The 27,397-nt window shown below is 33.1% G+C and overlaps 2 protein-coding genes across 2 annotated transcripts in view; one reads left to right on the top strand and one right to left on the bottom strand.

Annotated features, from left to right (window-relative positions):
* LOC124537938 (REPTOR-binding partner) overlaps positions 1 to 27,041 on the top strand; it is a 28,341-nt gene extending 1,300 nt beyond the window's left edge. Inside the window, exons 2-4 of the mRNA XM_047114910.1 lie at positions 22,378 to 22,513; positions 25,599 to 25,720; positions 26,615 to 27,041. Coding sequence (XP_046970866.1) covers positions 22,378 to 22,513; positions 25,599 to 25,720; positions 26,615 to 26,722 — 366 coding nt within the window. The 3' untranslated portion in view covers positions 26,723 to 27,041. The remainder of the gene's footprint in view (positions 1 to 22,377; positions 22,514 to 25,598; positions 25,721 to 26,614) is intronic.
* LOC124537937 (putative nuclease HARBI1) lies at positions 16,480 to 18,182 on the bottom strand. Its single transcript, XM_047114909.1, has 3 exons — positions 17,649 to 18,182; positions 17,257 to 17,538; positions 16,480 to 17,097 (listed from the first exon to the last, which is right to left on the bottom strand). The coding sequence occupies exons 1-3, from the start codon at positions 17,922 to 17,924 to the stop codon at positions 16,591 to 16,593; spliced, it is 1,065 nt and encodes a 354-aa protein (XP_046970865.1). The 5' UTR covers positions 17,925 to 18,182; the 3' UTR covers positions 16,480 to 16,590.
* Positions 27,042 to 27,397: the final 356 nt, after the last annotated feature.

The following is a 27,397-nucleotide window of genomic DNA, read 5'->3' as shown; positions in this document are numbered from 1 at the left end:
CATTCTCAAGACATTTCGAGCTACATAGATCAAAAGTTAAAATATATAATCAATAATAGATACATGTTGTTCATCTTTTAATTATAAGTAATGTAAAAATAACTTATGGAAAGAAAATACAGAGCATATTGACATATATTCTATTTCCAGTTTTGTTTTAAAGTTATTTTTATATGATTTCTCCGATAGATGATATCATAAGTTCCAATACATAGATGGCGTTTTTTGTTTATTATTGAAAGATATCATTTATCTAGTTCACACTAGATGTCACTATTAATGTAATACTTCTAGTATTGGTTTTTGTTATTCTTAATTTTTTACAAATGTTTTGATTCAAGGTAGAATTAATCTTTCTATGAGATTAAATATTGATTTGGTAATCATCTCGGTATGAAATTTTAATTTGAACTAGTAGAATCTATAAGTTTTAATAATATTTACCCTGCAATTCTCATATTTTTGTTGGAATCTACTGATTTATTTTCCAATAATTTATTGAATATTGTATTACAATATCAAAAATCTGTTTCGGATACATGACATTTCACATTAGTAAAGTTACATATGGTTGTTATGGCAGAAAGTCCTTAAATTAAGATTAATAATATTTAAATTAAAAAAAAATCATGTCTCTTCTGTTATAAGTTAATTTGCCTTTATTGGAAAGAAAACCTAAGTCATGATCTAAAGTAGTTAAATAATTTTTCGTTCGTTTTAAATAGATTTTTCTTTACAAACATGTAACATGTCTAGTACGTAGCGTGGCAACACAGCTAATCGCGTATGTTCATATCTTGTCTTACTTATGTCTTCTCTGGCAGACATCTGGCAGACAATCACAGACGTCGTATTTGCGATCAAACAAATCATAGATAATCTTGTAATATCGAAATCGTTTAGATTTCCATATAGCTCATGTTTATGATTCATTCAAATACTACAGACATGCACCGGCACAGACAAAACATTCTCACCGAGAATAACAGCTGATTCCATTTCGTGTATACGCAACGCTTACGTTAGTCCATAGATAATTAATGTGTGTTATTCGATTTTCAACTTGCAACCTCACTTTAATAAACACCTTACTTTTCAGACAGTAATGTGACATTACGTATAGTTCATGGAATTATATCTTTTTTTTCTTAATAATTTACTGTCTTTATTCATAGTAAATCAGATATTTTAATAATAGAACCTTAATAGAAATAAGCGGTTTTTTTTTTTAGTTATAAGTGTTTGTCAAATATGCATTGACACAGCCTATAATAGCGGCTAAGGTCTCATTCCTTTGTCCTTGTGCCTTTAATTATATTGACTCATTATCAACCGGAACATAGTCATACAAAGTATTAGTATTTGGCGGTAGAATAATTAATGAGTGGGCGGGTTAGACGAGCCTTCAACAATATGAAGTCCGGGAAGGAAGGGCTCTATGGAGATAGAATGATTTTTCTATAGTTGATATGATTACATTGATATTATGACGACCTTCATGGTCGAGTGGTGTGTACACCGGTTTTCATGGGTACGCCACTCTGAGGTCCTGGGTTCTATTCCCGACCGAGTCGATGTAGATTACCATTAGTTTTCTATGTTGTCTTGGGTCTGGATGTTTGTGGTACCGTCGTTACTTCTGATTTCCATAACACAAGTGCTTCAGCTACTTACATTGGGATCAGAGTAATGTATGTGATGTTGTCTCATATTTATTTATTTTTTTATAATTCATTATATTTCTTAAGACGGATTTTTAGTGTACTTATATTTTTGTAGCTCTTTACTATAAGCTACTCAATGATGCATCAGTATGCGTCTGATTTCTCGTTCCTTCTTATCATATTTACATAATATTGTTCTTGTTGATTCATAATATCCCGCGTTAAAGCGCTAGTTTATAAGCACTATTAAGTGAAATAGGCAAAGTGACGAAAAGTTAAAATAGAAAGAAAACATAGTAGGGGTCAGATTGCTTCGTCTTTAATGTTATAGTTAGTAGGTACATTCGATAAAATAAAAATTACATGATACATCTGCGTGACAGAAGTACACATGATTTAGGTATTAAAAGAGTAAAACAACATGCCTCCAAATGCAATGTTACAATACATTGATTCGAAAAAGACCAACACTCAAAGTAATGCGTGTAGTGTACATCGACCTCTCGAGTAACAAGTAACCTCGGTTACCAATCTTTGAGCCGGTTACCTCGTGTCTGAGATTTCTATTATATTATTGTTTTGTTTATCTCAAACTATATTTTGAATAAATTATTTGTCAAGAAGTTGTAGCATTTGAGATAAAAGATTAACCTTCGCCCCTTGTTGATGCTGTAAACATTAACTAAGGTACTTCAATTACGTAGTTGTAATCTTTGATGCTCTTTGGAGACTTGCGTATAATACACATATTTTTTTAACTGTATAGTATTCTACAACAGCCGTAGGAATAATTATAACAGTATTTTTAAACGAGGATAATGTATTAATCTTCGTAATTCTAAAATATATATTTTTAACGCTCAAAAATAATGTTATTTAGATCAGATAAAATTTAAGTATGACCCTATTTTTTAAATAATAAACAGTTGATAATATTGTATTGATGCTTTGGCTTCCATTTTTTGATAAAATCCACTACATTATTTTGGTAATATGTTATGGAGATATTACACATGAAAGAAATTTATAACGTTTTAAAAAAAGTTTATCTTAAAATTTAGAATGTTTTCTTTTTATTTACAAGCATTACTATCACTATCTCTCACGACCAATACTAAAGAACTTAATATATTTCTTATTATAAAAAGTTTTATGTTTAGGTGTATAGCATCGTTCGACTTTGTCTAGGAGACCAAGGTTTTCGTCTTTTTTACACTTTTGCCGAGATTGTTTTTAAAGTTGATAACATATAGCTGCTTCATGTTAAGATATTAAAGCAATGCATTATAGTTCTGAAATAGGTGCATTTCAAAAAGTAGGAGTCAAATTCAAAGATAATATTTTCGCTAAAAGTGAATAGATTGTCTTCTCCAGACCACGAAAATAAATTGAACGTTGCATTCGTTCGCTCTACTATGACCTGTCTTAAACTTTCAGTTTTAAGCTAACTGCTGCACTTTATCAGATGTCTTTTACAGTACTGTCCAACGAGAATGATTTTTTTACGTCATATACGTAAAGCTGGAATTAAAGAAACATTACGCAGAGAGAACAGACTCTTGGGGAACTCCGGTATTTATTGTCATTAGTTTATCGCTTATAATATTAGCAACGAGGTTAGAGTTGTTTTGAATTCAGCTGACTGCCTTTCAAGTAGATACAAAACAGTTTCGATGCTTAGAATAATGATCGATGATACAAAACGTATCAGTATCAAATGTTTTTCTAAAAATGATTATAAAATTAATTAATATGCGCATTACATTTTGAAAGTTATAATTTAACAGATTAGTTTGTCTTAGGTTACTTACCATTGAGACAATTGAATTTGGATTTAGGTATTTTGCCTATTTCGTTCTTCTAGAAACCTTTTATGTACGGTTTAATAAGATCAACAGTTAAGCTTAAAGTTCATTTAGTGTTATTCCGCGAAATCAAATATAGTGTTTTGTTTAGCTACAACAATTTGACTTTAAATTTTCTTACTATACTGTGGGACTAACTAGCTAATGGTCATAATATGAAATATAAACTAAGAAGTCTTAAACTATAATAAAAAAAATAACAATAGATTTTGAAGTACATAAATAACAATACGCGGTCTGGAATTGCGTATTGGATTGTAATTTTAAACTGTATACACAATTAAACTCATCTCAAACTCAAATTTCTTTATTCAATATAGAAGTATTACACTTTCTTACTGGTGGTCAAATGAAACAGTACCACCGATTCGGAAAAGAAAATACCCTGACCTGAGAAGAACCGGACCTATGTGAACCTGGCACCCTAATTAAGAAAATCGCATTTTTTTTAACGCATTATCGAAGAGCTTGGTATGTAGTTGATTGTAGTGAAAAAAAAATTGTTTGTAGTTTGACCGAAAAAAAAATATGGGTCATCCAAAAATAGCCATCCCCCGGATATGCAAAAAATAACTTCTAACGGTTGATTCCTATAGGAAATCGTTAGTAGTTGATTGTAGTAAACGAATTTTCGTTTGTAGTTATATGTTGAATTTTTTTTTTTTTTATTAATAATTTTTTTTTTTTTTTTCGTTAAAGTTAATCGTTATTGAAGCTTTTGCCTAAATTGTGCTTCAAAGTAAAAGAATTTTCGATTGTGGTAAAACAGCAGTTGATAAGGAGCAATCAACTTGAGTCAAACTCGCTTCGAAGTGATGAAGATTGAATTACTCCGGTTGTGAACACTAGACGACTACTACGAACGTCGAAAATGACTCAAAGATGCTTGTTGTGGTTTGTAGTAAAGGAATTGTTGATTGTAGTAGAACGGAAGTTCATAAAAAGCGACCAATTTGAGTCTAACTCGCTTTGGAGTGATTTCGGGTGAATTACTCCGATTGTGAAGATTAGACGACTACTACAAACGTCAAAAACGACTCAAAGATACTCGTTGAGGTTTGTAGTAAAGGAATTGTTGATTGTAGTTGAACGGAAGTTCATAAAAAGCGACCAATTTGAGTCTAACTCGCTTTGGAGTGATTCCGGGTGAATTACTCCGATTGGGAAGATTAGACGACTACTACAAACGTCAAAAACGACTCAAACATACTCGTTGAGGTTTGTAGTAGAGGAATTGTTGATTGTAGTGAAACGGAAGTTGATGAGAAGCGATCAACTTGAGTCAAACTCACTTTAGGGTGATCCCGAGTGAGATACTTCGGTCGTAAACACTAGAAGACTTTTTTTTTTGCTGACGCAGGGTAAATAAACACTAGATGACTACTACAAACGTCAAAAACGACTCAAAGATACTCGTTGAGGTTTGTAGTAAAGGAATTGTTGATTGTAGTTGAACGGAAGTTCATAAAAAGCGACCAATTTGAGTCTAACTCGCTTTGGAGTGACTCCGAGTGAATTACTCCGATTGTGAAGATTAGACGACTACTACGAACGTCGAAAATGACTCAAAGATGCTTGTTGTGGTTTGTAGTAAAGGAATTGTTGATTGTAGTAGAACGGAAGTTCATAAAAAGCGACCAATTTGAGTCTAACTCGCTTTGGAGTGATTCCGGGTGAATTACTCCGATTGTGAAGATTAGACGACTACTACAAACGTCAAAAACGACTCAAAGATACTCGTTGAGGTTTGTAGTAAAGGAATTGTTGATTGTAGTAGAACGGAAGTTCATAAAAAGCGACCAATTTGAGTTTCGACGTTCGTAGTAGTCGTCTAATCTTCACAATCGGAGTAATTCACTCGGAGTCACTCCAAAGCGAGTTAGACTCAAATTGGTCGCTTTTTATGAACTTCCGTTCTACTACAATCAACAATTCCTTTACTACAAACCTCAACGAGTATCTTTGAGTCGTTTTTGACGTTTGTAGTAGTCGTCTAATCTTCACAACCGGAGTAATTCACCCGGAATCACTCCAAAGCGAGTTAGACTCAAATTGGTCGCTTTTTATGAACTTCCGTTCTACTACAATCAACAATTCCTTTACTACAAACCTCAACAAGTATCTTTGAGTCGTTTTTGACGTTTGTAGTAGTCGTCTAATCTTCCCAATCGGAGTAATTCACCCGGAATCACCCCAAAGCTAGTTAGACTCAAATTGGTCGCTTTTTATGAACTTCCGTTCTACTACAATCAACAATTCCTTTACTACAAACCTCAACGAGTATCTTTGAGTCGTTTTTGACGTTTGTAGTAGTCGTCTAATCTTCACAACCGGAGTAATTCACCCGGAATCACTCCAAAGCGAGTTAGACTCAAATTGGTCGCTTTTTATGAACTTCCGTTCTACTACAATCAACAATTCCTTTACTACAAACCTCAACAAGTATCTTTGAGTCGTTTTTGACGTTTGTAATAGTCGTCTAATCTTCCCAATCGGAGTAATTCACCCGGAATCACTCCAAAGCGAGTTAGACTCAAATTGGTCGCTTTTTATGAACTTCCGTTCTACTACAATCAACAATTCCTTTACTACAAACCTCAACGAGTATCTTTGAGTCGTTTTTGACGTTTGTAGTAGTCGTCTAATCTTCCCAATCGGAGTAATTCACCCGTAATCACTCCAAAGCGAGTTAGACTCAAATTGGTCGCTTTTTATGAACTTCCGTTCTACTACAATCAACAATTCCTTTACTACAAACCTCAACGAGTATCTTTGAGTCGTTTTTGACGTTTGTAGTAGTCGTCTAATCTTCCCAATCGGAGTAATTCACCCGGAATCACTCCAAAGCGAGTTAGACTCAAATTGGTCGCTTTTTATGAACTTCCGTTCTACTACAATCAACAATTCCTTTACTACAAACCTCAACGAGTATCTTTGAGTCGTTTTTGACGTTTGTAGTAGTCGTCTAATCTTGCCAATCGGAGTAATTCACTCGGAATCACTCCAAAGCGAGTTAGACTCAAATTGGTCGCTTTTTATGAACTTCCGTTCTACTACAATCAACAATTCCTTTACTACAAACCTCAACGAGTATCTTTGAGTTGTTTTTGACGTTTGTAGTAGTCATCTTGTGTTTATTTACCCTGCGTCAGCAAAAAAAAAGTCTTCTAGTGTTTACGACCGAAGTATCTCACTCGGGATCACCCTAAAGTGAGTTTGACTCAAGTTGATCGCTTCTCATCAACTTCCGTTTCACTACAATTTAAAATTCCTCTACTACAAACCTCAACGAGTATCTTTGAGTCGTTTTTGACGTTTGTAGTAGTCGTCTAATCTTCCCAATCGGAGTAATTCACTCGGAATCACTCCAAAGCGAGTTAGACTCAAATTGGTCGCTTTTTATGAACTTCCGTTCTACTACAATCAACAATTCCTTTACTACAAACCTCAACGAGTATCTTTGAGTCGTTTTTGACGTTTGTAGTAGTCATCTAGTGTTTATTTACCCTGCGTCAGCAAAAAAAAAAGTCTTCTAGTGTTTACGACCGAAGTATCTCACTCGGGATCACCCTAAAGTGAGTTTGACTCAAGTTGATCGCTTCTCATCAACTTCCGTTTCACTACAATTTAAAATTCCTCTACTACAAACCTCAACGAGTATCTTTGAGTCGTTTTTGACGTTTGTAGTAGTCGTTTAATCTTCACAATCGGAGTAATTCACTCGGAATCACTCCGAAGAGAGTTAGACTCAAATTGGTCGCTTTTTATGAACTTCCGTTCTACTACAATCAACAATTCCTTTACTACAAACCTCAACGAGTATCTTTGAGTCGTTTTTGACGTTTGTAGTAGTCGTCTTATCTTCCCAATCGGAGTAATTCACTCGGAATCACTCCAAAGCGAGTTAGACTAAAATTGGTCGCTTTTTATGAACTTCCGTTCTACTACAATCAACAATTCCTTTACTACAAACCTCAACGAGTATCTTTGAGTCGTTTTTGACGTTTGTAGTAGTCGTCTAATCTTCACAACCGGAGTAACTCACCCGGAATCACTCCAAAGCGAGTTAGACTCAAATTGGTCGCATTTTATGAACTTCCGTTCTACTACAATCAACAATTCCTTTACTACAAACCTCAACGAGTATCTTTGAGTCGTTTTTGACGTTTGTAGTAGTCGTCTAATCTTCACAATCGGAGTAATTCACTCGTAGTCACTCCAAAGCGAGTTAGACTCAAATTGGTCGCTTTTTATGAACTTCCGTTCAACTACAATCAACAATTCCTTTACTACAAACCTCAACGAGTATCTTTGAGTCGTTTTTGACGTTTGTAGTAGTCGTCTAATCTTCACAACCGGAGTAACTCACCCGGAATCACTCCAAAGCGAGTTAGACTCAAATTGGTCGCATTTTATGAACTTCCGTTCTACTACAATCAACAATTCCTTTACTACAAACCTCAACGAGTATCTTTGAGTCGTTTTTGACGTTTGTAGTAGTCGTCTAATCTTCACAATCGGAGTAATTCACTCGGAGTCACTCCAAAGCTAGTTAGACTCAAATTGGTCGCTTTTTATGAGTTTCCGTTCAACTACAATCAACAATGCATTTACTACAAACCTCAACGAGTATCTTTGAGTCGTTTTTGACGTTTGTAGTAGTCGTCTAATCTTCACAACCGGAGTAATTCACCCGTAATCACTCCAAAGCGAGTTAGACTCAAATTGGTCGCTTTTTATGAACTTCCGTTCTACTACAATCAACAATTCCTTTACTACAAACCTCAACGAGTATCTTTGAGTCGTTTTTGACGTTTGTAGTAGTCGCCTAATCTTCACAATCGGAGTAATTCACCCGGAATCACTCCAAAGCGAGTTAGACTCAAATTGGTCGCTTTTTATGAACTTCCGTTCAACTACAATCAACAATTCCTTTACTACAAACCTCAACGAGTATCTTTGAGTCTTTTTTGACGTTTGTAGTAGTCGTCTAATCTTCACAATCGGAGTAATTCACCCGGAATCACTCCAAAGCGAGTTAGACTCAAATTGGTCGCTTTTTATGAACTTCCGTTCTACTACAATCAACAATTCCTTTACTACAAACCACAACAAGCATCTTTGAGTCATTTTCGACGTTCGTAGTAGTCGTCTAGTGTTCACAACCGGAGTAATTCAATCTTCATCACTTCGAAGCGAGTTTGACTCAAGTTGATTGCTCCTTATCAACTGCTGTTTTACCACAATCGAAAATTCTTTTACTTTGAAGCACAATTTAGGCAAAAGCTTCAATAACGATTAACTTTAACGAAAAAAAAAAAAAATTATTAATAAAAAAAAAAAAAAATTCAACAAATAACTACAAACGAAAATTCGTTTACTACAATCAACTACTAACGATTTCCTATAGGAATCAACCGTTAGAAGTTATTTTTTGCATATCCGGGGGATGGCTATTTTTGGATGACCCATATTTTTTTTTCGGTCAAACTACAAACAAATTTTTTTTCACTACAATCAACTACATACCAAGCTCTTCGATAATGCGTTAAAAAAAATGCGATTTTCTTAATTAGGGTGCCAGGTTCACATAGGTAAGAACCGGCGAAAGAAACTCAGCGGGTTAATGAGTTAAAGTATTAAATATTGAAGCATTTTGTCATATTGGTTGCATTCTGGATTACTAAAAATTCAATAATGTTTGTCTAAAACCGCCATCTTGTTCCTATCTTCGTCTTTCTTATCACTGCAAAAACTAAATTGGAATTTATTGAGATTAGTATAAACATGGAGCTTGTATATGAAATATTCAGAGACGTAAATTTTTTGCCATTGGCAATGACTATTTCAATTTCAAATAAACATTTCAGCGTGAAGGATAATATTTTGAACGATGAATTTTAAAACGAACGTTGCATGTTTATTGTATCATGAAAAAAAAAACTCATTCGCTTTCAGGTATGACCTAGACCCCACATCTGCGCAATATGTTTTAACATAATTTACTACGCACTTCGCGTAACTATATGCGACTTGTTTCTTATTGATTTTAGTTTTTGTTGATAAAAAGCTGTTTGTATGCAACGGTGCTAACTACTCGTATAATGTCGGATATAAGCGTTAAAAAAATGTGCATACTGATTTCCGCCCTTGTCTTCACCCGCATGTGAGTTGAGGGAGGGAGGGGTTGTACCGAATGTAGAGTGTATGTAAAGTGTCATTATGATCGTTTATGTAGTTACAACGTATCGTAAATGAGAATCGTTGCTGCAATTGAAATATTCATTAATAAAGATTAATTTTAATTAATCGATCCCGACAAACCTTAATCGAGATGGTTGATAGGATTTTAACTAAATATCTGATTCGAGTCTAACTTCGAGCGCCATTGGGATTTTGATGTGCTTAATATGTTATGTGCTTAATATGTTATGTTAAAGAAGAATAGCACATTTACTTTACACACCATTAAACACTTACCATCAGATGGAATATTTTCCAGAAAACTTATCGATTATAAATAATTATAAAAAACTGAGAAAGTAATTATTTTTATTTTGAAGACCGGACTTTATTGTTATCTGAAACAAATTAAAATAAACAAATAATTATTTATTTATCGTGGTGCAGACAGCGATGAAATAATAAAAAAAAACATCAGAAATAAACAATTAATTCTTATTTTTATGTTATTTATAGGGTATCTCATTGTGTTTTCCTCTTCCATTCATTTCTCTCTAGTCGTTACTAGGATACTGTAGACATTTCCTTAGTAACTCCCTTTTGACACCTGTCATCACTCAGACAGGCCATTAGTATTTATTCGGTCTTTTTCGTAAATAAAATGTATATTTATAGATAAAGATAAAGAAGTAAAATTTATTTGTTTCTACGTTGGCGATTATCTTGGAAATTAATGATTATATTATAAAAATCTGTCAGTCATACAAAGTTGCATTTTTCCTGCTATATGGGCGTTATAGTTGTACAACTTCATTTTGTTAATTAATGAATTGCACCCTTGAGAAGTCAGGCGGGTCATAGAATACTATGTACTATAATTACTTTTTATCATTTATATAATTATATTTATGTTAACTGCTGTAAGATCGTGACTTTGTCTCAAGAAAATTTTACATAATTAATATTCTTATGTTTGTATTTCTTCAGTGTTTGAAGACCAGTTGAAGGTTCTCAGGTTCAAATAAATCAATAGTGAATTGCTTGAAATGTGTATGAATATTGATCAGGTCTTTTAAGGGGTCACGTATGGTAACGCAAGCGATGCCTTGGGACCCCCGAAGGGACAAAGATTGTACCGGTCGTTTTGTAGCGGATATGCCGTCGCTGGTAAATTTGACATACCCCAAATTCCCTGGCTTTTTGTGGTGGGTATCCGTTATCGTATACAAAAATTGTGCAAAAGCATAAAACTTGCAATAGCATACTATTCGTATAGTTTACTCGTGCTATGTGTGCTGTTAATACAGTATCCTTCTGTAGAGGTAAACTTGTACTTTTGTACAAGCTATATTTTAAATTCGTCTATTTTTTATGTTAACTAGTGCAAGGTGTAGGGCGCCGTTGGAGGAGACTATGCTTAAAATCAAATCGAATTTCTTATTGAGACCTTTCGAGAATGCTTAAATGATATTTTTTTATACTAAATTAACAAATATTTAGGTACATATTTGAACTGAAATCAACTTGAATAAGCGTTGATAAAAGTACTAATGGTAAACAGTGATTATAAAATAAAGCCATCGTCTGCCATGTGTGAACTCAAACTGGTTTGTTTTGTTACTACTTAAGAATAAAATGTGTGCCAGTTTTGAGCAAAATTACAAACTCGGTATGACCTAAGCAGCTGGTGTATCAGTATTCAGTAAGTGTATCGTTTTATGCAGAAATATGCAGAATTTATTAATGGCAAGAACAAGGATCTTTATGACAAAATTTGAATTGGTTTATTCCCTTCCAAAATGCAACTATTATAAAATTTTATCATTATATACAAATATTCTAATACTATTGTATTAATCAAGTGTTTTTTAAAAATCAATTTCGATTGTTATTGTTGCGTACGTAAGAAAATCTACCATTTTATCGCCTCAACACGAATAACTGATAATAACATGTAGTATTATGCATCAGAATTTTAAGCATACTGTTCTGGACAAGGATTCCCCATGAAATTCAGATTTGTTGTTCACGTTGATTTTACTTTAATCTTTTTTAAATTTAATGTTCTTTATGAACTTCGAATTGTTTTGTTTTTTTTGGATAAATCTTAGATTCCCTAATTAACCGCTATATATAATCGTAGTTATAAAATGCAATAGCTGTTACCGAGTGCAGCCAAACGATAAGGTCACATTAACTCAAGGTGGGGAGGAGTACAATACGCTGTTGCGACACCACGCTCGTTCTCGCTGTGCGTTCTCACATCTAAAGTTTGAACCATTCGTTTGCTGCATGCATTTTAAAACTGCGTTTCGCTACGCCATCATTCAAAAGTATGTTTTTTTAAAAAAAGAATACAATTTAAATGCGCGCGGTCGCTCGCTCTACGTAACGCTCCGTAGTCCGTCAGTGTGTGTTGAGGCAGTCTCTGAAGCGGTCACGACGCCCGGTTACTCCGACAAACTGTGAGTAATATTTGATATCTTATAAGATTCCTATGTGAAAAAGTCTTTATAATAGTGATTCGAAGCGACCGGTATCATAAGGTGTCGTGTATACAGCGTAAATTATCGTCGAATATTGTGTATTTTAGGTTATGCATTGACAGTTACTACGCCGCATAAATCGGTTGACGCGAGCTAACGACGCAGTTTGGTTGGTATCGCCGGCCTTTTGTTGCTAACTGAGAAACAACGAACTGCGTATTTGTTGAAATGTTTATTGTGAGCAACATTGTTGCATGCAATTTTAATAACAATATTATCACTGACGAGAATATAGAGTAAAAATATTCGCGGCTATCAATGAGTGATGTATTTACAAGTTTGCAAGGATTTTTTTTTGCGCTCTTTGTATTTATAATGTTTATTTTAGTAGTAAGTGTATTAGTATAAATACTATATGTAGGAAAACTTTAAAATTAATAATGATTAATCGTTTAAATGTCCTTTGTACGCCTCAGAGTACTTCACGAATTTAGCTAATAAATATTCACAAACAAAAAATATAATTACATGAGTATTGTAGTATCTCATTAAAGTTTATAATGTCGCTGTGAAATAAAAATAAACTGAACGAAGACCAACGCGTGGTCGCCAGTGATTCATAAAATTTGAGTAAAATATATATTATTTACTAATGCACTAAATAATTTCTTTATTCATGGTGCGTTATTGAAATTGCGCACAACATGTCCGATCCGCTCAATAAACGTACATTCGTTATTAAAATCATTACATATTGCAACAACGAATATTTTTCTGATAAGTGCAATAGCAATTATACCGGCATGAACTGGCGTCTATAAAAAAAAACGTATAATTTGAAGCTTATCTGCTTACAAAATTAATTTAAAAGAAAATATACTTTATTTTTATTTGTAATATAATATTGTTTGTAATGAATTTACGAATATAACAACTAAATATAATCAAATTTATTTCGGATACTCATAAGGTATTATAAATATTGTCTGTTTATTTTAATAATTCATAAAATGATACGAAACGCTCGTGATAACGACAGTACTTGACCCAGGATACCTAGGTACGAAATAGACCTGCGCGCGCCGGTTTCCAGTAATTGATAGTTCACCGGGCTCTTGCATCTGTGCATTTTTTTTTAGTCTGGAGCCCCGCCCTAGTTTCCTAAAATCAATAACACACTTGCAACTGCGCCCGAAGGTTGACCGCAGTAACTTTACAATTTAATACGACAAGTATATTATACAAATTGATTTATGGTAAGTTTTTATTTCTTAATACACTTTTCTCAATCAGACCATAGAGATTTTTTTTTTATTTTTTGTCATGGTAGTATATATTATGCCTACTTATCTTTGAATGCAGTAACGATTTGATAATGTCTATTGGTAAGCCTTTTGCGTGTTATTTTTCAAGGCTTGAATATATCCGTTTATATGCGATGCGATTTATATGTCATGGTGCAATTTATGACTGTATGGGTATTATTTGGTAAATATCAAACATATGTTACCTTCTTAATGAATACCTTCTTAAAATGTTTAGCGTTTATAATTTTTGAAATTCGAATACACGTTTTTTTACCTGTACATTATTTTTTTTCAAATTCAGACATCGTTTTAAATTTGAAAATGGAAATTCGATCTCGTTCATGACCTATGTGAGGTATTACTTCTTCAAAACGAATCTACGCAGTTATTATTTATGTTCAATGTCTAAAACGTGTCGTCATTGATACTTTCACGCGACGCCATTGAAAGATATACATCTAGCTAGCTATGGCTTTATACTATTGCACTGTTGCGTTTCCCATACAAAAAAAAGTTGACTCAGAGAGTGTAATATTTTGAATTCTTATTTTAAAACTGTTACATAAATTAATTTTCAAATTTAGACTAGAAATTAGAAATTTAGACCTAGCTACAAATCTGATAGAGAAATTAATTATATTTTTTAATCAGTTTATTTTAAAAAAATATATATACTAGTTAGATAGATATACTTCATTCAATGATATAACTGACTACGCAGTTTAAAAAAAGTACTATAAGCGCGTATATTTTATCTGTGCGTCATTGAAGTAGATCTGGCTATATGTAGACTGATTATCATATCCTTTGCTTAACATAATGCGTTACCTTGGTCTACGGTTTTTTTTTGCTTGTAACGATATTAATCCCAGAATTGACAACGTTCGTAATATTTACCATTATCTAACCTACTTTGGTGATACCACTTATAGAAATTATCAATTACGATGATCGTGTAGTTTAAAATTTCCGGTGTTATGGTAAACTTATAGAAAGGATTCCTATAAGTTTACTGCAACACCGGAAATCCTGAGAAATCCTGAGCACAAATACTAAATGGGCCAATAAAAAGTTATTTGAGTTTTTGTAAAACACAATCGGTCTTATTACAAAAAACTAAATAAACCTTGGTTTAAACCTGGACTATCTAGTCCAGGTTTATCTGAAAAACCATGGTCTAAATTTGTTTGTATTACAAAACTTTGTAAAACCATAGATTTCTTAGTACTGTCATTAGAACATTCTTTAAATATCCACCACAGATTAATTCATATATCGTTCGTTCATTTTCATATCATTCTATAACAACGTTCCGTATGCTTAGAAAATAAAACGTTTCAATGTTTTGCTAATGATTTACGAGTGATTAATGTAATTGAAACTGTTATTTTGTATAGATGTATATATAATTTCGCTTGCAGTTTTATAATTTAGCACATATTTTAATGTATCTTTATCGTTATCTTATAAACAATATACGTGTAACGAAACGCAAGTCTCGTTCGTAAATAGTTTCGCGCGTAATTTGAAACCAAAGCAACAAAGTTCGAATTTTGCGAATATCGACTTGTACTCGTACACTATTTTAAAATAATTTCGTGATGAATCAGGAAAAAAGGAAACGTTCTGAGAATTGGAGTACTGAGGAAAAAGTAAGTACATAAACGTAAATTACTTCAAACTTGAAATCAGTCCTTAAATAAATGATGTACCTAATTCTAATATAAAATTTATAGGACATACTACGTGAAATGATTGGGCAGTCGTGCCACATTATTGAAAATCGTTGTACTAAAGCTTCCTCCAACAATAAAAAAACTCAAGAGTGGAGAGATATAACAAAGAGGTGTGAACTTTTTTATTACCTACCGTATCTATCCTTATTATACGTCACTTTCTCAAAAAAAATGATCAATATTGATTAAATATTTTCAGATTAAATGAACTGACGGGAAAGTGTAGGTCAGACGCTGATGTCAAATTAGCGTGGAAGAGGATGAAGCTCGCAGCTAAAGCCAACTTGTCCACTCATTGGCAAGATTTAGCTAAGACGGGGGGTGGGAATAAGCCCAAGTCGCCTTCACAGGAAGATCTGGCAACCATGAATATTGTTCCATGCGATTTTATTCTCGAATACAATAATTTTGATAGTGATGCTATGAGACCTGGGGTAATAGTTATAATGTTTTTTTTTTTTATATTCAAAAAATAAAACACTATATTATATTAATAAAATATATATTTAATCATCAATACTTGTAGGTTGAGTTGAATGTTTTGGGCCAAAAAAACAATGATATGGAAGCGGGGCCAAGTACAGTTGTACCACCAATAGAATTTGAAGAAAATAATGAGGTACAAGTTGAAAAGGACCAAAGTAAATATAAAATTAATAATGCTGTCTACAAGTTGTACTATTGTAATACTTACAAATACATGAGATGAATTTTATATATAATTAAAATTCTTTTAGGTACTTCAAATAATGTAAATGTGGGAACTGCTACAAAAAAAAGAGTTTTATGTAGAAATAGTGAGCCAAAAAACAAGTAAGAAACATATGAATATATTCATATTACTTATTACTTGCTTAATACAATTTTGTTTTAGTTCTTTTAATTAATAATTTGTTAACAATATGTTTGTATTTCAACTATTTACCTTGACATTTAACTAAGTAATAAAAATGTTAAAACTTTCACAGAAAAAATAAAATCGCAGAAGACATATTGCGCTCCAACAGAGAATTTAAAGAGAAGCAGTTGGAGATGTTAGATTTGGAGCATAAATATAAAATTGAAACTTATAATTTAAAAATTAAAAAATTAAAACTTCAAATTGAGGCACTAGAACATAGTAAGAAGTCTAGTGCTCAGTAATTATTAATTGTAAGTGAATTTTAAACAAAGAAAAATCTTTTATAATATATTATTTTGTCATTATATTTATGATTAAATGTAATATTGATTTTCAGGTTCTGCTGAGCAGTTAAAAGTGTTACTTATATAAAAATAAGTTAGAAAAGAGAATTTTATAACAAAATTTTAAAGATTTAATATATATATTTATTAATAAAGAATTTAAATTAAAAATGTCTTTCTATGAATTGCCGTCTCCTTATATTTCCACGTAAATTGTTTTCAATTGGTTGAACTAACGGTTCAGAGGTTTGTGAGTTAAATTGCTGGCTGTTTGGCTCAGTATTAAACACATCTTCCTTCATATCAAGAGCAATATTATGCAATACAGCACAGGCCACAACAGTTTTTCTGGCAGTTTCAATATTGCAATATTGCCCTCTTAATAAACACCGGAATCTCTGCTTCCATAGACCAAAACACCTTTCTATAACATTTCTTGTTCTATTGTGAGCACTGTTGTATCGTTCCTCTTGAGGTGTTGTAGGGTTCAGTACAGGAGTAAACAAATATGGTGTACATGCATAGCCACTGTCTCCTAACAATAAGCCTGAGAATGCACCAGCCTCAAATCGCTGCTTCAAACGACTTTCCCTAAATATCCTGGAGTCATGAACACTTCCACGCCACCTGGTAACAATGTCCATGATTTTACAGTCTGCATCACAGACTACCTGAAACAATAGTTAAACATTGTAGTGCCTATTACTAATATCAATAAGCATCAATATATTTCATATAGATTCAAAGAAAAAACTTATAAATTAATAACTGCCTGCCTAATTAAATGATAACAATATTAATGTTGTTTTGATGTATAGTAATATCAATACCTGGATATTCAGGGATGGAAATCCTTTGCGGTTAATATATAGATGACCACCATCTACATTTAACTTTTTAATCCTAATGTGAGTACAGTCAATTGCACCAATTACTGTAGGGAAGTTGGCTATTCTACGAAATTTTCGCATTGCTTCTTCTTGTTCTGATAATGTAGCAGGCATTTTTATAAATCTGTGTGATATTTGAGCAATGGCGTCTGCAACTTTTTTACACGTTTGACTTATAAAAGGTTGTGAGAGTCCATGTAAATCGGCTGTGTCATCCTGGATCTATAAAAAATAAATATAATAGCGTATATTAGTATGAAGCTTAGGGCATAATTTAGTACACACTAATACTGGTACTAATGTGATTTAATTAAAGATTTTAATCTACTTACTTCATGTCGAGCCCAGCTTCGTAATGCGCAAACGACTTGTATTTCGGGAGACACTGAGCATCCTCTAGGATCTTTGGTTAAATTTTCCCTTATTAAATCACTTATTTTCATTGCGTAACGTTTATTAAACCGATACTTTTGCTTGAAATCTTCATCGGATAGCTCAATGAAAGGATTTATTCGGAACCGATTTCTGTTATTTACGCGTGGTGTTTGTAACAACTCGATGACTTCCATGTCCTCGATATCCACTAAATCAACCATATCCATGTCCATTTTTATTACGTTAAAACAGTATAACACAACAAAAAGAAAATAAAATTATCAAGTGATTGTCACTTTTAAACTTATAACAGAAACTTTGACAGATACGCTTTAAACCATCGTAAAACTAGAGTCGCTGAGGTTTAACGTTAGTCCACAGTATAATCTATGGTTTATCGCTAAACCCTTTTTTATAATAAAGTTTTTGCTTAAACCGTAGTTTAAACCAGAGTTTTTAGATAAACCACTTTTTGTAATGAGACCGAATGAGTTATTAGTTCTGCGTCTGAACTCATTCCGGTAGTATCGTATTTCAGACTCATCAGTTCATAATTAGATTAAGGGAATAAAGGGATCATTTGTGCTTTATAATGTCTTACGGAATTTTCCTCCCTTGAGGTTGTCCGACGTCAACAATCAAGTATTAAACTCTAAACTTTATGTGCCCTAAGAAATGACTCATTACTAGTATGTATATGTGTATTCTATTCGAACCATAAGGAGAAAAGCCAAATAAACAAGATTTGACAGTAAATTGAAGCGATTTCATTGGTCGAGCTTGATTAAGCTATGATATTCTCTATGGGTTTGCGAAAAAATAGCGTTTTGTACGTCGACGAAATTGTTATTGAACTTTTAGAAGTAAAATGAAAGTGAAAATAATAGCGTTGTATTATAAATAAAGATATATTTATCATAAACTCTTAGTAGTGCACATTATAGCTCAGCTATTAGCGATTCGCATGAATTACGTAAATCTAAGGCTTGTTTATCTTTTTTCCTACTTACAATAGGCTTTACGTATCTGTACATCATAATTGCTTCATAATCGGATTAAACTTGCTTTTGAAATAGGACAAATGGTTAGATGCACTAATTTAGGTTGCACACACTAATAATATTTGGAGAATGGATGTGTGTGTATTTGAGACCTCATCACGAGAGGAACGAGAGAATGGCGAGTCGGTTCTAGTTTATGGGTGTCCGAAATTACGAGGAGGTGTATCCAAGAAGTACGCTATGTTAAAAAAGTTCAAACGCGATATTAGTATTATTTAAGAAGTAATTACTAATACTTTCTTTATTATAATAGGAAGAATTGTAATAGGAAGGCGCACGGTCAAGTAGGTCATCTGATGGTAAGTGGTCACCAACGCCCATAGACATTGACCCGTCATGAAAAAATAAACATTCCTTACACTATGATAATATGTCCCTTGTGCCTGTAGTTACACTGGCTCACTCACCTTTAAAATCGGAACACAACAATACCATATATATCTGTTTGGCGCTAGACTATATAATGAGTGGGTGGTATGGTAGGCCACCAAGTATATTTAGTATATTGCTGCAAATTAACCTTATCTGATTGTAAATAAAACATTTTGTAATGTTCTTATTTACTTTATATGCTATACACTAATATTTTTTTCCGTCTCCGCCGTTTTTTAATAAACGAAACGTGATGATTGCATGCCAGTCACGGAGTTCTTGGTGTACAGCGTGCCAAGGATAGCTTCTAAACATATATTATCCGTAATGTAAGTAAATACATCAGACCTGTTGTATGTAGATGTTTATTTGTTTAAGGTACTAACATGAACGTAAGGTTAACATAAGGTTTTAAGTAAACGGTAAGCCTATGAATTTTATAGCGTTTTGAAAGATACGTCACGTGTTCTATAAGGTCTATTCAAAAGATCTGCAGTGCTCTCTGAAGGAATTTTTAAAACTTGTTGGTTGTCTTTCAACTTACTATGAAATACAGCTGTTGTAGTTGGGATCGCGTATGCATCGCTTATGTTTATTTTTGTGTAAGCTAAAGTTATTTTGTTAGTTAATTGTTGAAGGATCACTTTCGGTATTAATTAATAACGTCCCTATTTATTAAAGTTACGCAATTAATATAGAAAAAGATATAGTATTGAAAATTATAGTTATAAAACAATGTTCCCGGTTCCAGCGTATACTGCAGAGAGGTAAATTTTTTTTTTTTTTTTTTTTTTTTTTTTTTTTTTTTTTTTTTTTTTTTTTTATGGAATAGGTGGCAAACGAGCAGGAGGCTCACTTGATGGAGAGTGACTACCACCGCCCATGGACATCTGCAACACCAGGGGGCTTGCAGGTGCGTTGCCGGCCTTTGCCACCCATTTTTTTTTATTATGTTGCCCACTTCAAAAAACGTAGCCACAACATTTGTAATAAGTTCGCCCAACTAGTTTCATCAGTGTGAGTACTTGGCTCTGCGTTGAGATTAAAGTTTGTAGGCACGCACAAGCAATTTATACTGTCGTGCGTAAACGAGATGCGGACTAGAGTCATCTATATTAGGGCAGTAAATGTCTGCAATTTTATTTAATGTATCATAGTAAATTGTACATTTTAAAGGCATAAAAATATTATATTATATATAATTGAAATGATTGGATGAAATAATAAATAGATTTTATGTTAAGCTTTTAGTTTAATTGGTATCGAACAAATGTTTTTCTACAAATGAAGAAAAAAAGGGAGAGACAAATTGTTCGGAATTTTTTCAAAACACAATATTTTTTTTAATACAATATATGTATGGTGCTACGTGTATTACTTACATATTTATTTATAAAATTTAAATAATTACAATTTTTTTAAATAATAACACCAATGGATGTGCTGGATTCAGACACTCTTCAACTCTACTGGTTCTCTATCTGATAACAGATTATCAGATAGAGGTTCAGGGGAGTTGGCGAGTGTATGTAACTAGCATATGAAATTGTAATTCATACTAAAATAATTGCTTTCTATCAAACGCAGAATAAAACGAGTTCACTGGGTTAGTGTGCAGACTTTCTTTTATCATATAACCGTGAATGTCATTTAGCATACGAGGGCCGGTGCATCGGTGCCATCGACCTGCGACTCGCTATTACTTATCTAGCGTGTTTTATTAGCTCGTAAAGTTTGCTCAGTCTTTATCACGTTTTCAAGTCTGCTACGATCTGACTCATTCAATTCTAGTGTAGAGATTATTTTTTTAAACATTATCATCGTCAGATCATACATGGTCTGGTTGCGTTCGTTTGCTTTTGATGACCTTATTTCTAATTCCCCTTGGTATAGATGACCTCCTTAGTCGAGTAGTGTGTACACCGGTTTTCATGGATACGCCACTCCAAGGTCCCGGGTTCGATTCCCGACCTACTCGATGGAGAACGAGTTCGTTAGTTTTCTATGTCGTCTTCATCTTGATTGGGGTACTGTCGTTAGTTCTGATTTTCCATAACACAAGTGCTTTTGCTACTTATATTGGAATCAGAGTAGTGTATGTGATGTTGTCCAATATATAGAGTTCGCTGCATTCTTCAATTTTCAGCAAAAATCAAAGGTCCTATATAGGTCTACGTGCGCATGTGTTGGTGTCTACGTGTGTAATCACACACTAGTAAATTATTCGAAAAATTAAAAGTTGTACTACACATAGTAAATTAAATTCCCAAAGTTTAATTAAACATTTCATAAAATGAATATAGGATTAAGAAGAGCTTGGCAATCTTTTGTAACAAACGTACAAATCTATTTATAGTTCGTCAAAGCGAAACTGTTAATAGCTCGTTGAGTATCGAAACTTCATTGGTTTGACATAATATGTTTAAAAAATTGCGTTGATGAAATGTGGAACGTTTTAAATATTTAGTTGATTTCATTTTTCATTCATGCGATTCATTGATGCGATATTTATGTTAATTTAAACTCGTGCTTTGTTGTAGGCTATTTGACAATGCGAAAAATAAAGTGTGAATTGTTGTAAACATTATGTATTATGATTTGAAAAATGGTTATTTACTAACGAAACTTGAAAATAATAATTAATTTATTCAAAAATCCATAAGTAAAAATGCATTTTTAAACGTTTATCACGTGACACAAAACGCTCCTGATTGGCTGGGTTTATGATGAATTCACTTGCTTGTTAACCTTTTTGCTATATGTATCACAGATTAAAATACAGGTAAGTGACGTCACCGACCCCATTGCACCGCCATATTGTTCAAGTAGCGATTTCGCGCGCTATTTAAATATGGAATTTTTAATATGATATTTTTCGGCATATATGTAGGTACTAGAAATAAAAAATCAATCTCTTAAATTCAAAATCTTTTACTGGGTCCCTTAACTTCTAATAAATAATATAAAATGGATTTTTTTGACAAAAGCTGCCAGTGTTTTTTTTGATAGCAATTTACTTGAATGGTTTCGTTTATTAATAAAATAGAATTTCCCATTTTCAAAAGATCAGCAAATTGATGTAACGTTATTTCCTTCTTGTACCTTCATTTTAATTAATTAAAAGAAACCTGTTGAAATATTTATATTCATAATTATTTCTTAAAATATTTTACCGTTTTTATTTTTTGTGTAACTTTACTTTTTTATATAGTATATTGACTGCTATATTAACGTCACAACAATCGTTCGACAGGAATCCCTGGGCGGGGTGTACGGGTCAACAGGCGCGTCCGGTGCGGAGGGGGGCGAGAGGAGGGAGAGTGGCAAGCGCGGCCGCAGACCCGGCAGAAAGGCGCAACTCGACAAGCAGGACATGAAGGCTAAACTGGGTGAGTAACAGCCTATTCAATACTTGATCTATGAACTACCTCAAGGATCTGAATTTGCAAGCTATTTTAGGATATTTTTTTATTGTTATAGACTGGTTTACAAGTTAGAAAATATGTTAAGTCTTGCAAAAGCGAAATAATTTTTCAATGTAACGCGTAGTAGTCGTTGGTACTGGTTGGTGATCTATTAAGTTTGGTCATGTGCATTGGATTTTCTGATTGCTGTGTTTATAGTTATTTGAGTACTATTCTATCTACTAGATATGTAGATGTATATTCGGCGAAGACTTTCCTTTTATATCACCGGTGGCAGCTTCACTTAATATAGTTGCTAAATGACGATTCAAAAATGTTTTTAATTTTTTCATTGAATCAACTATATTTTGATTTTGACACTGAAAAAACCGTTTTTATCGTACCTGTGCAAATATGTATATTGTACATATTAAGTACTAATTATATCATTATTATCGTTTGAACGGTTTAGAGGTTAAGGTGGTGTAACGCTAGGGGCAATTTATGACTATTTATTATTTATGTTAGTATAAAACCTTACCTCTTTTTTGAAAATATACATATGTTCATACATGTACAGCGGTCAATGTTTCAAGTTTGTAATCTGTTAATCGGTGTCTTAAGTATGTTTAGTGATATGACTTTGTGCAAGACTGTCTGGGTAGATACTTACCGTATATTCTACCGGTAACCAACAATAATAAGTACTGATGCGTTCCGGTGTGAAGGGTGACTGAGCCAGTATAAACAAAGGCTGTGCACATAAATCTTAGTCCAAATGTTACTAAGGAATATTTAATATTTTATTATAGATCTAATTGGTAACCTGGCAACAAGTGGTCCCAAATAAAACCCGACAATATAAAAATGTAGACTTTAGTTAGAATGTTAATGTTTTAAAATTGTTGTCGTTACGTGAGTATTCTTACTGAAGTATTTTTTTGTTTTAAAAATGATTAAAACACTTTTTAAACTTCAACTGAAACAACAACTGGACTTTGTATTTCGAAATGACGGAAAGCCATAACAATTATAAAGAACTTTGGAGAAGCCAGATCTGGCCTTTGTTGCCTTAAAATTTGGATATACCAAAATACATTTACATTATCGTTATTAAATCAGCATCAAAATCAGAGTCAATTTAGCAGTAGTATCTGCCTGTTGGACATTCCAAGTGTTGGGCTATGGCATCTATTTGAGAAGATTTAGGCAATTCCCAATACGCTACTCTAATGCGGACAATATACGTCAGAACTTCATCCAACACATGGAGGTTACATATATTCACGAAATTGTATAATTCTAGCCACATACCTATATTAGGCACTTAAAAATTCAGTGGTAATTGCTCGTGTAAATACAAGTCTTTGGTTCAACTATAGTAATATTATCACAGCAAAATGATATCTGTCTGCATATTTCTCTTTCACGGCCAAACCAAGTTTGATGAATTTTGGTAAAGCAAGATTGAATTCAAAGGAAGAATATTTGCTATTTTTTATGCCTAACACTTAACGACCAACTTCTGTAACGCCAGCGAAACTCTGGGTGACAACTAGTAATTTTATATATCTGTTAACTCGGCTAGTAGGTTAACAGATATATAAAATTACTCTGTATGTTAGTTTTGGAATATTATTATGATTGTTAATTTACACTTGTCTGTGTATTATATTATGTATTATATTAATTTTCAGCCTTTCCCTTTTTTACATTTAGAGTTAAGGATTATCGGTAGTTTCTTATAAATCAGTGTAGCGTTATAGTTATATTCGGTTGTAGTTGTAGTATCTTTCGAAAATATATTTACTTTGATAGCTCGTGCGCCAGTGATACAGGGTGCTGCGTTGCATTACGATGTCTGAAAGTAACTTGGGGATCGGCTTAGCACGCTCATTTATATATTCTATTTGTCTTTTGTTCACAAAATTATAATGATATTTCTCTAAAATGAATCTAAATTCTTTTTGTAATATCTCAAAAAAAAAATGTTCACAATGAAAGTGTACACCACTTGATTTAGAAGCTGCATTGCGATACTTCAACATTTTTTATGAACGTAAGAAATTCGTTCCTATTATTTGCAAGTACTACTTGCAAGTTTTATTTTAGTTTAAGTTTTCGTTAGTAGTAAATACATCATTCAGTACTTTCTTGTTCGAGCCTCTCTAGATCTATCAATGTGGATCGGACAGAGAGACCTTTATGAATATGTTATTAAGGGAGAAAATCGCGTCCACTACCGACGGAAAAACGGTTCTGCTGTTTGAATTCGGCGCTGATAGTAGCCATACTGACACATTAAGCATTCCAAGTAAGCATGCCGATGTGGTAGTTTGACGGCGCTTTTTGACGCTCAATCTCTATTGAGCGTCGAAAAGCGTCGACGCGTCGATGTTTGTTACCGTTAATCATCTGCTAAGTTGAATGAGGCATATATATGTATTTTACCTTATCTATAGCAGGTAATTAAAGATAGTCGATGGAAAATGATAAAACATATTTTGTTATTGCCAATCTGAAACCAACTTATTTTGCGGTCACAACTGTTGAACAACCGGCGCAACAGCTGTTAAACGGATGCGATTAATAAATAAGGTAAAGTACGACACGACTTAGCTGTAGCATCGGCAAAATTCGTAAAACCGATCACATCCGAATAAGTAACCTATCCCAAATTATCAATATTTATTTCTTATATGAGTATCTACACAAACGTAATAACTTGTAATATCATATGACCTAATATATTCGTCGATTTACATGCACTTGCTTTCTCGGGTTGAACTGACGCGCGATTTTATCGCGACGAATAGCGTCGAATGGCGCGATAGGGAGCTATTTTTATCGGTTTTATTGACTTGATGCTACAGCTAATTCGTGTCATAATATAATCGCTGCCGTAAAGGCCGATCGGCGTTAATCCTCTTTATGCGAATAATGGAAAAAAAATGGTGATACACATTCGACTTCAGCTGGTTCCTAGTTCATAGATATGGGGAGACCTCAAAACAGTGGTCAAACGTAATTTTGTGGGAAAAAACATTAGGTAATTAGTCAATGTTTTCAGAACGAAGCAGGCAGTCGGCGCGTGAGTGTCGCGCCCGCAAGAAGCTCCGTTACCAGTATTTGGAAGAGTTGGTGGCTGATCGAGAGAGATCAGTACTTGCGCTGAGGAAGGAACTCGATAAGGTTAGATACGTTTTTATCAATTATGTTGCGGGAATTTTTGTAAATATTGAAAAATCCAACAATAAGTTAGAACGAAAAACGATCTTCCAAAAGCTTGAACTATGTATGTATTCCGTCTCTTAAATCAACTTGAGAGAAATGGTTTGGGTATGTACCAAGAAGTGAAATCTCTAGTGATTGATAAAATCGCCATTGTTACTGATGGTAAGAAATATTCACTATCGCCAATCTAAAGCCTTTTAAATTAAACACTATAGGCTGTCAGCACCAATACTTAACATCGGAACTAAGATGTCTTTAGAGTCTGTACTTACACACCCTTCATAACGGAATACAAAAATACTATGTATTGCTGTTTGGTAGAATATATGATGAGGGGGTGGTACCTACCCAGGCGGGCTTGCACAAAGCTCTACCAAGTTTGAATAGATTTAGCAAAGACATCAAAAACATTTTTGAACTGCAGGGTTTTTCAATACGAAAGTTATACTTTATTAATAATAAATCGGACATATTATTACTTTGCCGGTTCAGATCAATGTACCTTTGTTGCTCGCTTCAAATTCATTCCTTGTGTATAAACTTGTTTCGTATTCAATTATATCAACTGTTTTTTGCTTCATCGATGAGACAAACGATGATTTTTTTAGGTGTAAAGAATCACACAAGTACTAGCATAGCTTTCGTTCTTTACATATTATTTTGACTCGAGTAGTAGAGTCGACTTTGGTCGAGTATGTGAAGCTAGGCCTCGTGGAGTTAAAAGCTTGGATCCACATCAGGGGCCATTCATTTATTACTTTTGCCAACATTTTACATGAAAACGTCTTTGGTGGAATATTGATTTCACTTTTGCTATTCACGCTTATCAATTGTTCGATTATGTAATTTCAGTATTACAAATGGAATCTCGAACTCGACCAAGGCCGCATGCCGGATGGCATAGAGACGCTGCTCCAGGAAATGGGGGTGGTGAAGCAAGAGGAGAACAAGCCTTTTTGAATATATATCATCAGAGGTAACATTTTACGATATCCTTTATATTTATCTGCTGTACTTAAAATGAAAATTCTTCACAATCCTGGCAACACTGAAGATTCTTTTTTTAAAATAAATTCGACATTCGAAGCCACAGTTTAAATTTATTTTTATATGTACGACTTTTGGCTGATATTCTTGTGTAAATTAAAATAAATATTAATATTTTGAACTATACCATTTCATATGTAACAAAATCATGAAATTCAAAATTTCAGTATTTTTAATAAATGTTTACATTTCGAGTAAGAACTTTTATACGTATATATTCATAGTTGTATAAAAAAAATGTCTTAAATATATAATTCTTATATATTTATAGTTTTGGTATGAACGTTTATATTTGGTTAGACCAATTTAAAATATCCTAAAGGAAAAGAAAATTTATGTTATTATTATATATTTGTCATTATAAATTGACATATTATATTAAAACTAAACTGCGTTTAAACGTTGAATTTTGAAAAGTGTTTGGTAACTATTTTGTTAAACAATTAGTTTTGCGTTAATTTCTGTATTTAAATTTTTGTTTTTTCCCCTCAACATGTTTTTATTATCTAAGATTTAAAGGTGTAATGCAAGAAATTAATATATATATATATATATTTTATTATAAAATAATTCGATTGTATACGGTTT

Source organism: Vanessa cardui, chromosome 19, assembly GCF_905220365.1.
Source record: "Vanessa cardui chromosome 19, ilVanCard2.1, whole genome shotgun sequence".
Classification (NCBI taxonomy): Eukaryota; Metazoa; Arthropoda; class Insecta; order Lepidoptera; family Nymphalidae; genus Vanessa; species Vanessa cardui.
This window is presented reverse-complemented; position numbering and strand designations above follow the sequence as displayed.

Coding starts and splice junctions, on each gene's coding strand:
- LOC124537937 (XM_047114909.1), bottom strand. CDS start 17,924: ATGGACATGGATATGGTTGATTTAGTGGATATCGAGGACATGGAAGTC. Junction 17,539..17,648: donor GAAGCTGGGCTCGACATGAA/GTAAGTAGATTA, acceptor TATTTTTTATAG/ATCCAGGATGACACAGCCGA. Junction 17,098..17,256: donor TTCCATCCCTGAATATCCAG/GTATTGATATTA, acceptor CTATTGTTTCAG/GTAGTCTGTGATGCAGACTG.